The sequence below is a fragment of the Acomys russatus genome, chromosome 7 (assembly GCF_903995435.1).
Source record: "Acomys russatus chromosome 7, mAcoRus1.1, whole genome shotgun sequence".
Classification (NCBI taxonomy): Eukaryota; Metazoa; Chordata; class Mammalia; order Rodentia; family Muridae; genus Acomys; species Acomys russatus.
In genome coordinates, this window is record NC_067143.1 from 56,217,693 (window position 1) to 56,230,749 (window position 13,057).

The 13,057-nt window shown below is 37.4% G+C and overlaps 2 protein-coding genes across 2 annotated transcripts; both read left to right on the forward strand.

The window, feature by feature from the left end:
* The first annotated feature begins 240 nt into the window (after nt 1–240).
* On the forward strand, nt 241–1,212 carry LOC127192001 (olfactory receptor 52N5-like). Its single transcript, XM_051149352.1, has one exon. It carries the CDS (start codon nt 241–243, stop codon nt 1,210–1,212), a length of 972 nt encoding a protein of 323 aa, XP_051005309.1.
* An 8,121-nt stretch (nt 1,213–9,333) lies between these two features.
* On the forward strand, nt 9,334–10,272 carry LOC127192261 (olfactory receptor 52E4-like). Its single transcript, XM_051149588.1, has one exon. It carries the CDS (start codon nt 9,334–9,336, stop codon nt 10,270–10,272), a length of 939 nt encoding a protein of 312 aa, XP_051005545.1.
* Nucleotides 10,273–13,057: the final 2,785 nt, after the last annotated feature.

Below are 13,057 nucleotides of genomic sequence, written 5' to 3' on the forward strand. Positions count from 1 at the left end.
AAAATTACATTTAGATAGTTTTTAAACTATTTCATTATTGCCTAGAATATTAATACTATTCAACAACTGTACCCTTTAAATGTCACTAGTACTCAAAATAGCTGATACTACTTATAAATGTAATTTTATTATACTTGTAAATTTTCATCTGGAAAGCTATTAATCAATTTTTTTTGTTTTAACTCTTTTTCCTCAGGATAGAGATTTCTGGAACAATAGTGTGTGGCCACTGAATTAACCATGCTGGTTTCTAACAGCTCATATTCGTCCCCACAGTCTTTCATTCTTAATGGTATTCCCGGGCTGGAAGCATTTCACGTATGGATCTCCCTGCCACTCTGTACAATGTACGTCATCTCCCTAGTAGGCAACCTGGGCCTTGTGTACCTCATTTACTATGAGGAATCCTTACATCGCCCAATGTATTTCTTTCTGGCCATGCTTTCTCTCATTGACTTATTTACCTGCACAACCACTCTCCCCAATGCCCTCTTCATTTTCTGGTTCAAACTCAAGGAAATTAATTTCAATGCTTGCCTCGTTCAGATGTTCTTTGTGCATGGGTTCACAGGTGTGGAGTCTGGTGTGCTCATGCTCATGGCCCTGGACCGCTATGTGGCCATTTGCTACCCACTACGCTACGCTACCATACTTACCAACCCTCTCATTGCCAAAGCTGGCCTTGCCACCTTCTTGAGAGGTATATTGTTGATGATTCCTTTTCCATTCTTGGTTAAACGTTTGCCTTTCTGCCGAAGCAATGTCATCTCCCATACGTATTGTGACCACATGTCTGTGGTAAAGTTATCCTGCGCCAGCATCAAAATCAATGTCATCTACGGTCTCATGGTTGCGCTCTTGATTGGAGTGTTTGACATTTGTTGTATATCTGTGTCCTACACCATGATCCTCCGGGCAGTGGTTAGTCTGTCCTCAGCAGATGCTCGGCAGAAGGCATTCAGCACCTGCACTGCCCATATATCTGCCATCATTATCACTTACGTTCCAGCCTTCTTCACTTTCTTCACCCATCGTTTTGGGGGCCACACCATCCCCCCTTCTCTGCACATCATCGTGGCTAATCTTTATCTTCTTCTTCCCCCAACTCTAAATCCCATTGTTTATGGAATGAAGACCAAACAGATCAGAGATAGCATCATAAAATTCTTTCATAATGAAAAGGTTCAAGGTGACCCAAGAAAATTTTCTTGACCTTTAGAAAGTAAATACAGGAGGAAACCATAAGTTTTTTCTGTTACTTATTCAAGAATGTGCATCTTAAAGAATGTTGAGGAAAATTTGTGTCTGGGTTTATATATCAATGCTTTTCCCATCAGGTTTTTTTTTTTTATTGCTAATTTATAAAATTAGTTTATCTTTACTTGTCTGATAATATTGTGCTCGTAGTATACAATATTGTATTTTAAAGTAAAGATATATTTTGTTATACTTAAGTCTAGTTTATCTCACATATATTGACAGTAGAATGATGCTTTTTACCTTCCGCTTTAGTCAATGCATGTATGGGATTACAACTTCCCTCCAACTGACCCATTTAAGGTATCTTGTATCTTTTTGAAGGATTCCTTAAGTGTTTTGGTCATGCTTGTAACTATTCCTATAGCTAACAATTGAAATGGTTTCTTTGAATATTTTCTAGCCTGGGAAATCCTGAAAATAAAATTTAGCATATGAATTATTTAAATAAATATGTAATTTCTCTCTATATTAAGTTCAAAATGCCTGCCGTCTCACTATAGTTTATAGAGTTGACATATGGTCCTTACTTAAAAGAAAATGTTTCATGAGTTATACTGATGGAGCAACTTGGTACAGGGGTACAGGGTGTGGGTCCCTAAGTTTTAGTCAATTAACTGGTGAAATGACTGGTGGATTTTTTTTTCATTTATTTATACTTATTTTTGACTTTCCAAATTAATAAGCATTTTTATCTGCTCGACTAAAGCCTATAATGGAACCTTTCATTCTCTTCCTGGTTACCATTACTCCCATCAGAAAGTTTCAGTGGAGGCAATTATAAATAAAAAATATTTTGGGTCATGTAGTTAAGCTACTGGCTTTGACAACAGTCATGGAGGAGACAAACAGTCCATTGAAACTAGAAACAACAGAGGTCAATTATATTTACTTGGACATCTTAGCAGAAGGCGAACAGTTAGACAACAGTCTATGAGGGATACAATAGCTTTTTAACAAATGTGAAAGCAGCACAAAAAGTGATCATCTACCCCAAGAGAATTAAAAGGTCACAGAGCTGTGGCATTTGACTCATAATGTAACTTAGAAAGAAAAATCAATTTACTGGTGAGATAGAGAATTTCATTTCTTTCTTAAGGCTATGCTTTATCTCATGGCCTAATTACCTCAGGTCAAGTGCATTCCATTTATAAATACCCTTCTTAACTGGTGAATTGTGTGCCTCTTGTTTTCTGTTTTGCGGTTTTGTTTTGGTTTTATTCTCTCATACAGTCTATCCCAACTACAGCAGCTACTCCACCTGCCCTCTTCCCCAGATCCACTCCTCCTCCATTTTCTTTCAGAAAGGACAGGCCTCTCAATTATATCAACCAAACACAACTTAACAAGATGGAATAAGACTGGACACAAACCCTCATATCAAGGGTGGAGGCAACTCAGTACGAGGAAAAGGATCCCAAAAGCAGGGAAAGGGTTCAGAGACACAACCTATCCCACTGTTAAGAGTCCTCAAGCTAAACAACCACAGCATTGTCTAGAGGACCCAGTGGAGACCAATGCAGGCTCTGTGATGGCTGCTTCGGTCTCTGTGGGCCCCTCTATTCTTTAATAATTTTTATATCTCTACAAATAGAACAGTAGGGATAGTGATGATTAAAGAATTGTGTCAATAATGTTCAAGTAAAAATAATCAGTTAACTGATCTTTAAAATGGCATTTCCTAAACATAGTTCAAAAGCTTTGCAGAACAGATTTACTTAAGAAAGAAATGGAGACTATACTTAATGGGATCTGAATATTGATTTCTTTGTAAATAGTTATATATACTCTCTTTTCTACAGTAGAACTTTTTTTCTACTGAATATTTCTGGCACATTATGTCAATAATACCCAATACTGACAGCTGTGTGGCAGCATCTTAAATGTTTTGTCTCCAATGTAATCTTATAGTTCAGTCATTTCTCATCCCAGGACCATGTGTGATCTGCAACTTTGGTTTCCTCTGTTTTAGAGTATTTGGTGCAATATTTATTGAGGAATTATATAAATACTTCTAAGGACTTAGAATATGGGATATCTATGAAGTCATGATTCATTTTCACTGTTATTTCTGTTTAGTCTCAAACACCAATTCCACAGTTGAGAAATCAAGTCTGCTTTCTGTAATTTTTTTCTTACAGAAAAGTTACATCTCCAAAATATAAATGCCATATATTTTCTCTTTACAGTATTCTGTCAGAGATAAATCAACACTTTGATTAAGACCCTAATTGAAAATCTAATGGAATCTGTATTGTCTTGGGAAATTTAATTAGAGAATGACTATATTTTCACAAAAATGCAGTAAAGCCTTTTTATCAAACCACTGTAGCTCTATTTTATATAACTGTATCACATTATGTTTCTTTTTAAATTAATTTCCTTATTTTTTCTTCTCTCATATATTACATGCTGACCGCAGTTTCCCCTGCCACCACTCCTCCAAACTCCACCCCTCACCTCACCTTTTCTCCAGATCCACTTCTTTTCCATTTCCATCCAAAAAAAAAAAAAAGAGCAGGCTTACAAGAGATATGAAATGAAGATGGCATAACAAGATACAATAAGGTTAGGCAAATACTTCATATCAAGGCTGGACCAGGAAACCCAGTAGGAGTAAAAGGGTCTCAAAAGCAGGCAAAAGACTCAGAGACCCTAATACCACTCTTAGGATTCCCACAAGAACACCAGACTACACAAGCGTAACATTTATGCAGAGAACCTAGGGCAGATTCATACAGGTTCCCTGATTATCTGTTTGCTTCTGTGGGCCTCTGTAAGCTTAATTCAGTTGACACTGTGGGCCATGTTCTCCTCATGTCCTTGACCTCTCTGGCTTATACTCTGCTTCCTTCCCCCTTTCTGTGAAATTCCAAAGCTCTGCCTAATGTTTGGCTGTGGGTCTCTGTATCTGGCCCTATCATGTTGCTGGATGAAGCCTCTCTGATGAAGATTATGCTAGGCTCTGGTCTATGACTATAGCAGAGTATTGTTAAAAATCATTTCATTGACATTTTTGGCAGTTATTTTTGGTTCTATTATGAGTCTCTGGGCTGTAGATTGGTGTGATATTGTGTTTATCACATACCTAAACTCTTTATCAAGTTACCATTTATATATTTAAATCATAACATGGGGATATTTTTGGTTAGAACTTTCTCAACAATGATTCTATACTTCCTAAGAATCAATAATGAAATATTATGGGTACAACTTCAAAATCAAGGTTAAATTTTTTGAGATCCAAAATAAGTCACTATAAATGTAGTCATTACAACATTTCCTCAGATTAACTATATTTTCTCATTAACTTGTTACATAATAAGTTATTCCAAAAGTTAGTTGGTTAACAGGATGGTTTCGGTCACTGTCATGATTCTGTGGGTGGCTGAACTCACTTGGGTGGTTCTCCTGTTTTCTGTGAAATTCAGGGAAGTCATAACATTAAGCATTATTTGGCTTTCACAGTTTTATTCTCTTACTAACAGCCAACATTTCTGCTACTCATGAGATAAGTAATATTATATGATAAATGGTTCACAACTGGAAATTTATACAACTCTTGGAATCAACATTTCCAATGACAAAGACTTAATGTTAGAAATATTGCATAGTTAAAATGAGCTTAAGTGCAAGACAGACCCATTGATTTTAATGTAGCAGAATATCTAAATTCACTGATATAGAGACTAGAAAGAAGGCTCGGTGATTAAGAGCATTAGCTTTTCTTCCAGAGGTTCAATTCTCAAGGCATTATTGTGGCTCACAACCTTCTGTTACTTGAGCTCTAAGGGATCTAACGCCGTCTTGTGACCTCTGCAGGCACAAGATGTGCATAAGATGTACAAATGTGCAGACAAAACTCCGCACATTAAAGAAATAAATGAATAAATAAATAATATTTTAATAAACAAATAATGTTTTAAGATCATCTATATAGCTTTAGATTTTACTCTACAACTGATCTTTGAGATGCTATTTTTATTCGTTGTGCATGTAATGTCAAAGAAAAATATTCACAATTACCCGAAAAAATAAAATTCAATTCTTCCTTCTTCTAATTATTCATCTGTATGTTATCAAATTTTCTTCAAAACAACATATATCAAAAATCATTTGAAGAAATAGATATGAAAATGAAGTTGTTATATTTTGAAACATGTATAAAAATACATTGGGATATATAAAATCATATTTGCTCTGATTTTTGTTTTTTAAATGTATCTCTTCATACAAATATTTTATCGAAACAAACATAATGTATTATATATGTGTGTTTATATATGTATATATGTATATATAATTCATCTTATTTTCTAAAAGAGTTGTTATTACTCTTACATTTATATACAACAGGAAATGCTGCCACTATATCCCTGTTTCTTGGTTCTTCCATCATCTGTAGTACTGGAAAATACAAATGATATAATGATATAAAGATATAAATAACAAAAGTGAACATCAGTCAGTATCAGTTTTCTCTGATCCTCACTCTTAGGACAATATATAGCCCCTGCCTGAGGACCTTGTTCTTGAATCTATGTGCTATGAAGCTGAAAGGGAAAATGGCATTGTGAGATACATTGAATGTAACTTGGATGAAAGAATTGTCATTCCTATGTTAAGAGTGGCAATGACAGCTGTGTAGAAGAAACCTAAGATGTGTGAAGTATAGGCACTTAGCATCTTGGACAGTTTCTACTGAGAGCAACTTCACCAGGGAGGAGAAGCAAAGTCAATGGTAAAATCTTCAAACTGATATTACTTCACCTAAATGTCCAGATAAGGATTAGAATAGTAGAATCTCTTCTCTGTCTGTCTTCACAGGGTTGATAGTGACTAAAAGTCTAAAACAAAGTTTGTACTCAGCTAGTCTCTGGAATCAGAAGTTTCTTTGAGTAGCAAACACATGTTGGAATGGTCATCAAACCTTTCAGAAAAATCAACTGAAGTTATTTGGTCACAGTCAATTCAGCAATTATTGACAGATATAAAATTCAGCAAATGCCATGTAGACAAGCATTCTTGACCCCACAGCCATAGAGCAATGTATGTCATACACGTGAGCAAAGCACCCAGGAGAAATTATGACTAGATAGTAAACTATAAGTTGGCCAAAGTTTTAGGCATGATGATGGCAAAAAGGTCCACATCAACCATAGCCCAGATAGGCTGGAATCATAATACCTCCTCTTAGACAATGGAAATGCTGAAGTGAGTTATGCTGTGGGTGTCTTAACACTCTTACTCTCCCATTCTTCCCTTTATTATATGACATTTTCTAATCTGTGACATTTATATGTGAAAGAATTTCCAAACTCTTCACAGAAATCATTCTGACATGCTGTTTACACCAAAATGTCTATGTCATCACTGGATGCTGGGGACCTAATTTATGTTGCTATAAACTAAAAGGATAAGAATCTTTGCTACCACAATAAAGAATGGCTGTTCTCTAAATTATGGCATAGCAGAATAAGGATTCTAATTTTGCATCATGCTGTATTTGCATGCCAGGGGAGGGGTGCTAGATTCATTTGCATAAATTCTTTACGAAGGAGGGAAGCTGAAAGTTTGCTACTTCCATGTTGTGTATAGTCTCTCCTGTGTCCTAGATGTGTACTGTGTGACCATTTCTTCTTACTCAACCCTCAGTCAGAAGTTACAGAAGAGATTGAAGCCTTCCTTCTCACTTCATGTTAAGATCCATGCTCCATTCTGTAGCTTAAGCACTGTTCTATATTTTCTGTCTTTCCACAGTATATTATTCATTTTAAATGACATAATCCTGCTCTGTGATTGTAAACCCAAATCATCTTTGAAGGTTTAATCCTACCCCTTGAAAACAAAGTTTAGTGATAGACTCTCTAGGGATCATCAGAGTACAGACTATTAATGGAAGGTGATTGTCATCTATTCCAGGGTTCAGAAATGTAGTCACAGAACATTAATTATTTTCTTTGAGTAAGATGGAGGTTTAAATCCTTAGGGAATTATGGTCCTGTGGGTGATAGTTTGGCAGTGAAAAGTAAGCTGCAACAGAAGGATACAGTTTGCCTTTCAGGGACAACACAAGAATGATTCCAGAAAGGGGGTCCTTCACCGTCTGCCCTAGGAGGCCACAGATCATGGCCAAGGCTGCTGCCTCCTCACTGGTCTAGGCTCTATAGTAAGGTCCTGAAACAAAAGAGGTGAAATCTAACAAACAGGGATAAATGGCACTTCTACGATGCTATTGAGCTGTGGAAAAGAAGAATGTTTCAGAATATGTATCGTAGACATTGCAGATGCTTGAACATTGGAGCAGAAGTAGTAATGTCTTTTACGTTTCTTCATTTTTCATGTTTCAGATTATCTAAAAGCATAGATTAAATTAAACAAAGTTTTAATATAAGGGGCATTATTTTATATCAATATAAGTTTTTTCATTAGTTCTTTTTTTTTTTTTTTTTTTTTTTTTTTTTTTTTTTTTTTTTTTTTTTGGTTTTTTTGAGACAGGGTTTCTCTGTGTATCCCTGGCTGTCCTAGACTCGCTTTGTAGACCAGGCTGGCCTTGAACTCACAGTGATCCACCTGCCTCTGCCTCCCAAGTGCGGGGATTAAAGGCGTGCACCACCACCCCCGACCCATTAGTTCTTTGAGAATTTCATAGAATGCATTTTGATCATCTAGCTCCCTCTTCTCAGGAACACCAATCATTACCCACTCACCCAACGTTGTGTCTTCTTTTGGGAAAAAAAAAGGTAAAAGTAGATTTTTTTAAATAATTAAATATCTATAGACATTTCAATAGAAAGTTTAAAATTTTTCTTGGAGATATATACATATATTTATTTGTATAATATATTATTATTATCAACACCATTAATTGTTAATGTATTTGTATATTATATACTTAATAATAAAATAATTAATATTATTAATATACACTTACCTCCTCTGTATATTTGAATCTAAGTTTTACTTATCTCAAAAAAGAAAGAAGGAGAGAGAGAAAGAGAGAGAGAGAGAGAAGGGAGAGAAGGGGAGAGAAAAAGAGGAAAAAAGAAAAACCTCTCTTAACTTTCCTGCACAACAAGGAAAATAAAAACAAAACTCCTTTACACTTCCTCACAATCCACCTTCCAGTCCCCCAACTAGAAGGGTATTGAGTGTCCTAAATCCTTATCTCTAAAAATGATTGGCATCGCTGTCGTTCTGTGTTTCATATGTATACAAAAGTCCCTTCCCCATTGTTCTCTTTCTTTCTTCCTTCTTTCTTTCCCTTCCCTTCCTGTCTTTCTTCATCTATGTTGTTCCATTTATCTAAAGCTAAAATAGCTACCTAGTATCTATCACACTCTAGGTTTGATCCCCAACACCACAAAATAATTAAAATAATGAAAATGAGGTTAGAGGTGACAGTGTTGATTACTTTTCTAGGGGTGTGGGGAATCTTATGGAGATTTCTGAGCTACTTCTTGACTGTTTGAGGTGGTGATATCACTGTGAGGTCTTACTGATCATGATGCTGCTAGCTTGCATCAGCCACATATCTCTGGAGAGGAGTAGGACACTGGTTCCAACTGGCTGCAGCACAGCTAGTGTTCGCAAAGCACATGGTCTCTCTGTGTAGCCTTGGCTGTCCTGGAACTTGCTTTGTAGACCAGGCTGGCCTCAAATTTACAGAGATCCCCCTGCCTCTGCCTCCCAAGTGCTGGGATTAAAGGCATGTGCCTCCATGCCCAGCGCAAAGTACATTCTTTACATAGACTGGGACAGTAGCTCAGTGGTAGACCTTTGTCTAGCATATGTAAGACCTAGGTTTAATTCTCAGTGTAAATATTTTTCATGAATGCAAATCATTGCTATCTCATGACTTAGACATTCAATGTTAATTATTAATTTAAGCTAAATCTTTCCCGTTGTTTGTCTACCTAAATATCACCATTTAAAGAAAGGCCTTCATCATAATAGATGTGTGTGTGTGTGTGTGTGTGTGTGTGTGTGTTCACATATATGGCTAACACATGGATACATACATTTTAAATGGTTGAATTTTGTTGTTTCCACTCAGATTTCAAAGACAGAGAGGGAATGTCTCGTTCAAATGACACTGAATTCCACCCCTCTTTCTTCCTCTTGCTGGGAGTTCCAGGCCTTGAAAGGATGCATGTGTGGATCGGTTTTCCTTTTGGCTTTGTATATTTGATCGCCCTGGTTGGGAACATCATTATCTTGTTTGTGATCAAGAATGAGCACAGTCTTCATCAGCCCATGTTTTACTTCTTGGCAATGTTGGGCTCCATTGATTTGGGCCTATCTACGTCTACAATTCCCAAGATGCTGGGCATCTTCTGGTTTAATTTACAGGGGATTAGTTTTGGAGGATGTGTGACCCAGATGTTCTTCATTCACATGTTCACTGCAATGGAGACTGTAGTGCTGGTTGCCATGGCCTTTGACCGCTATGTTGCCATCTGCAATCCTCTGCGGTACAGCCTAATTCTCACAAACAGGATGATCAGTCTTATCCTAGCGGTGGTGTTTGGAGTAAATTTCATTTTGGTCATCCCTCTAGTGTTTCTCATTTTGAGGCTTCCTTTCTGTGGACACCATATAATTCCTCATACATACTGTGAACACATGGGGATTGCTCGTCTGGCCTGTGCCAATATAAAAGCAAACATGATATTTGGGTTGATTCTTATATCAATGGTGTTTGCCGATGTGTTTCTAATTGCCATCTCCTACATGCTGATCCTACGAGCTGTCTTTTGCCTTCCATCCCGAGATGCCAGGCTCAAGGCACTTAACACATGTGGCTCCCATATCTGTGTCATCCTGGTCTTCTTCACTCCTGCCTTTTTCTCCTTCATGACCCACAGGTTTGGCAGGAATGTTCCTTCATACATTCATATTCTCCTGGCTAATCTGTATGTTGTTGTTCCTCCTGCTCTGAATCCTGTCATCTATGGAGTTAGGACTAAGCAGATTCGGGAACAGGTTTTAAGCATCTTTTGGAAGAAAAGTTGACATAAGCTATCTCAGAGAGATGCATCTTTCTCTGGGAAGAAAGGATTGTATTTGTCAGCTATATAATATTGTAACAGAAAAAATCTGCAACATTAGTATTATTACATTTATTATTTCACCACATACATAATACAGAACATATACTATATGAATATATAAATAATCATTGTGAAAATGTATGAAGTGCTGGCCAGGAGGACGGGCCAATGAGTAAAGATACTTGCCACTAAGCCTGACAACCTGAGTTCAATGCCAAGAGCCTGCTTCATGAAAGCAGAGAATCAACTCTTACAAACTGTCTTCTGATTCACAACTAATTAATTAATTAATTAATTAATTAATTAAGAAAGAACATGTGGAATGCCCAAGTCTTAACACAATTTACTTAAAGAGTTTCATTACTTTCCAATTTGGCTCTAACTGAGCTGGTGCACAGTATGTAGTCAATTCTGTTGACATTTGCATATGTATATATATATGCATATATATGTTATTATGAGATTTTAGTAGTTTTAATAGTCTTCCAGTATTTCTTAATTTCTTGTTTTTAATCGATAATTTTATTGATATTTTATTATCACAAACTTGATTCTGAAAATATAATACCTACAAAGTGTCTAACATTTCTAGAGGTTTTCTTTCCATTTTCCATGCCTATTCCATCATAAGTTCTTCACCAGTTTGAAATACTGTTCAAAATAAACAAATCCACTCTTTGTAGAAGAGTGCATATATATGCATGTACATGCATGTGTGTGTGTGTGTGTTTATTACTGATAAATAAAGTCATAAATATGGTATGTAGAGGGCAGAGGGAGGTAGAGATGATGAGGATAAAGGAGAACAGGAGAGGTGTCAGGGAGAGAAAATAAGGGTCAGGAAGACTGATAACTTCATAGACACATCAATATGACAGAGAACTTAAGGTTCTCAGGAGTTGATGACTTCCCATAATGGAAGCTAAGTTACAAGGGGGGCCCATTGGAGGATGCTTCAACTCCACTCAAAAGAAGAAATAGAATAAACATTGGAAGTGGATGAAGAGAAGGAATGGGTGGGAGAAGGTGTGGGGAGGTGAACAGGAATAGAGATCTGATATAGGGAGAGTGGGTGTGGAACGTGAGAGGGCTGACAGAAAGAATGGAAACTGAGGGAGGGGAGCATCTCTGGGATAAGCTGGATACCTGTGACAGAGTGGGATCCTGGGAATATATGGGGGTGACTCTACTAGCTCAGACTTCTAGCAGCAGAGGACATGCAGACTGAAGTGGCCACTTCCTAGCCAGGCAGGACTTCCAGTGGAGAGAGGAGAACACCAACCCACCCACAAAACCTATACCTAAAATTTATCTGCCAACAAGATGTTCAGGGATAAAGATGGAGCAGAGATTGAGGGAATGGCCATCCAATGACTGGCCCAACCTGAGACCCACCCCATAGGAGAGACCCAACCCCTGATACTATTAATGATACTCTGATATGCTTGCAGAGAGAAATAAAGCATAACGGTCTTCTGAGAGACTCCACCCAGCAGCAGACTGAAACTGGTGCTGAGACTTACAGCCAAACATTAGGCAGAGCTTGGGGAGTCTTGTGGAAGAGTGGGAAGGAGGATAGGAAGACCCAGACAGGACAAGAACTCTACAAGAAAACCAACAGAGTCAACTAACTTAGGCCCGTAGGGCTGACACAGACTGAAGACCAAAGAGAATGCATGGACTGGATCTATGCCCATTACGTATGTAACTGATGAGCAGTTTGGGCTTCATGTGGGTCCCCTAGCAAGTCAAGCAGTAGATGTTTCTATCACTTTTGGATCACTTTTCCCTACGTGGCCTGCTTTGTCTGGCCTCAATGGAAGAGAGTTGTGCTTAGTCCTTATATGACTTGATGTGCCAAGATGGGTTGGTACAAGAGGGGCGATGGGGCTCTTTTCTGAGGAGAAAGGGAGGGGGGAAGCGGGAAGATGGTGTGAGAGCAGGACCAGGAGGAGAGGAGGAAGGGGGCTGAAATCAGGAAGTAAAATTAAAACATAAAGACATCAATATAACAACAATAACAACAACAATAATAGTAAACAATAACAACAAACAAAGAAACCCCAAACCTAAAGCTCCCTAGAGCAATTACTCTCAGCCTCATGAATTTAGTTACCCATTCATTGACCTTACATTAAGCATCTTGTAATGCCCAACCATTTTCACCTGTGGTTCTTCCTGTGAATTACGAGAAGGACCTCAATAGTAAGCACAATTTTCACATTTTTGATTTGTCTATACCTCATCTAGTGTTTTTACTCATAAAGTAGTTGCTTATCCATGTGCATTTTTGTTTTCCAAATCACGAGGACAACATACACATAGCACAACATAGCTACACATAGCACGACATAGCTGTCTTAATACATTTTTCTAAGCATATAAACAACGAACTTTCAAATATCATTCTTGAACTATTCTGGTTTTTTTTTTTCAGTGACTTGAACTTACCAGATGTCCTCAAGCAAAACATATTCTCTCCATCTTTTCTCTCCCATTTAGATAGAGCTCTTTCTGTTCTCAATGCTCCTCAATCCTCTGCCTACATTTATTTCACTGAACAGATGCTCCAAGGAGTTCCAGACTTGAGACTTCAAGGCTGTCCAGGACCTACTACCTATATCTTGGTGTGGTGACTTAGACATCTTGTTCCTCTTAATAAGCGTGTCAGTATTCATTTTATGGAATTGCTAGATTGGTATGATTCAAAGTATTTATGTTTGAAGCATCCCACAAAGAATATTGAC

Coding starts and splice junctions, on each gene's coding strand:
- LOC127192001 (XM_051149352.1), top strand. CDS start 241: ATGCTGGTTTCTAACAGCTCATATTCGTCCCCACAGTCTTTCATTCTT.
- LOC127192261 (XM_051149588.1), top strand. CDS start 9,334: ATGTCTCGTTCAAATGACACTGAATTCCACCCCTCTTTCTTCCTCTTG.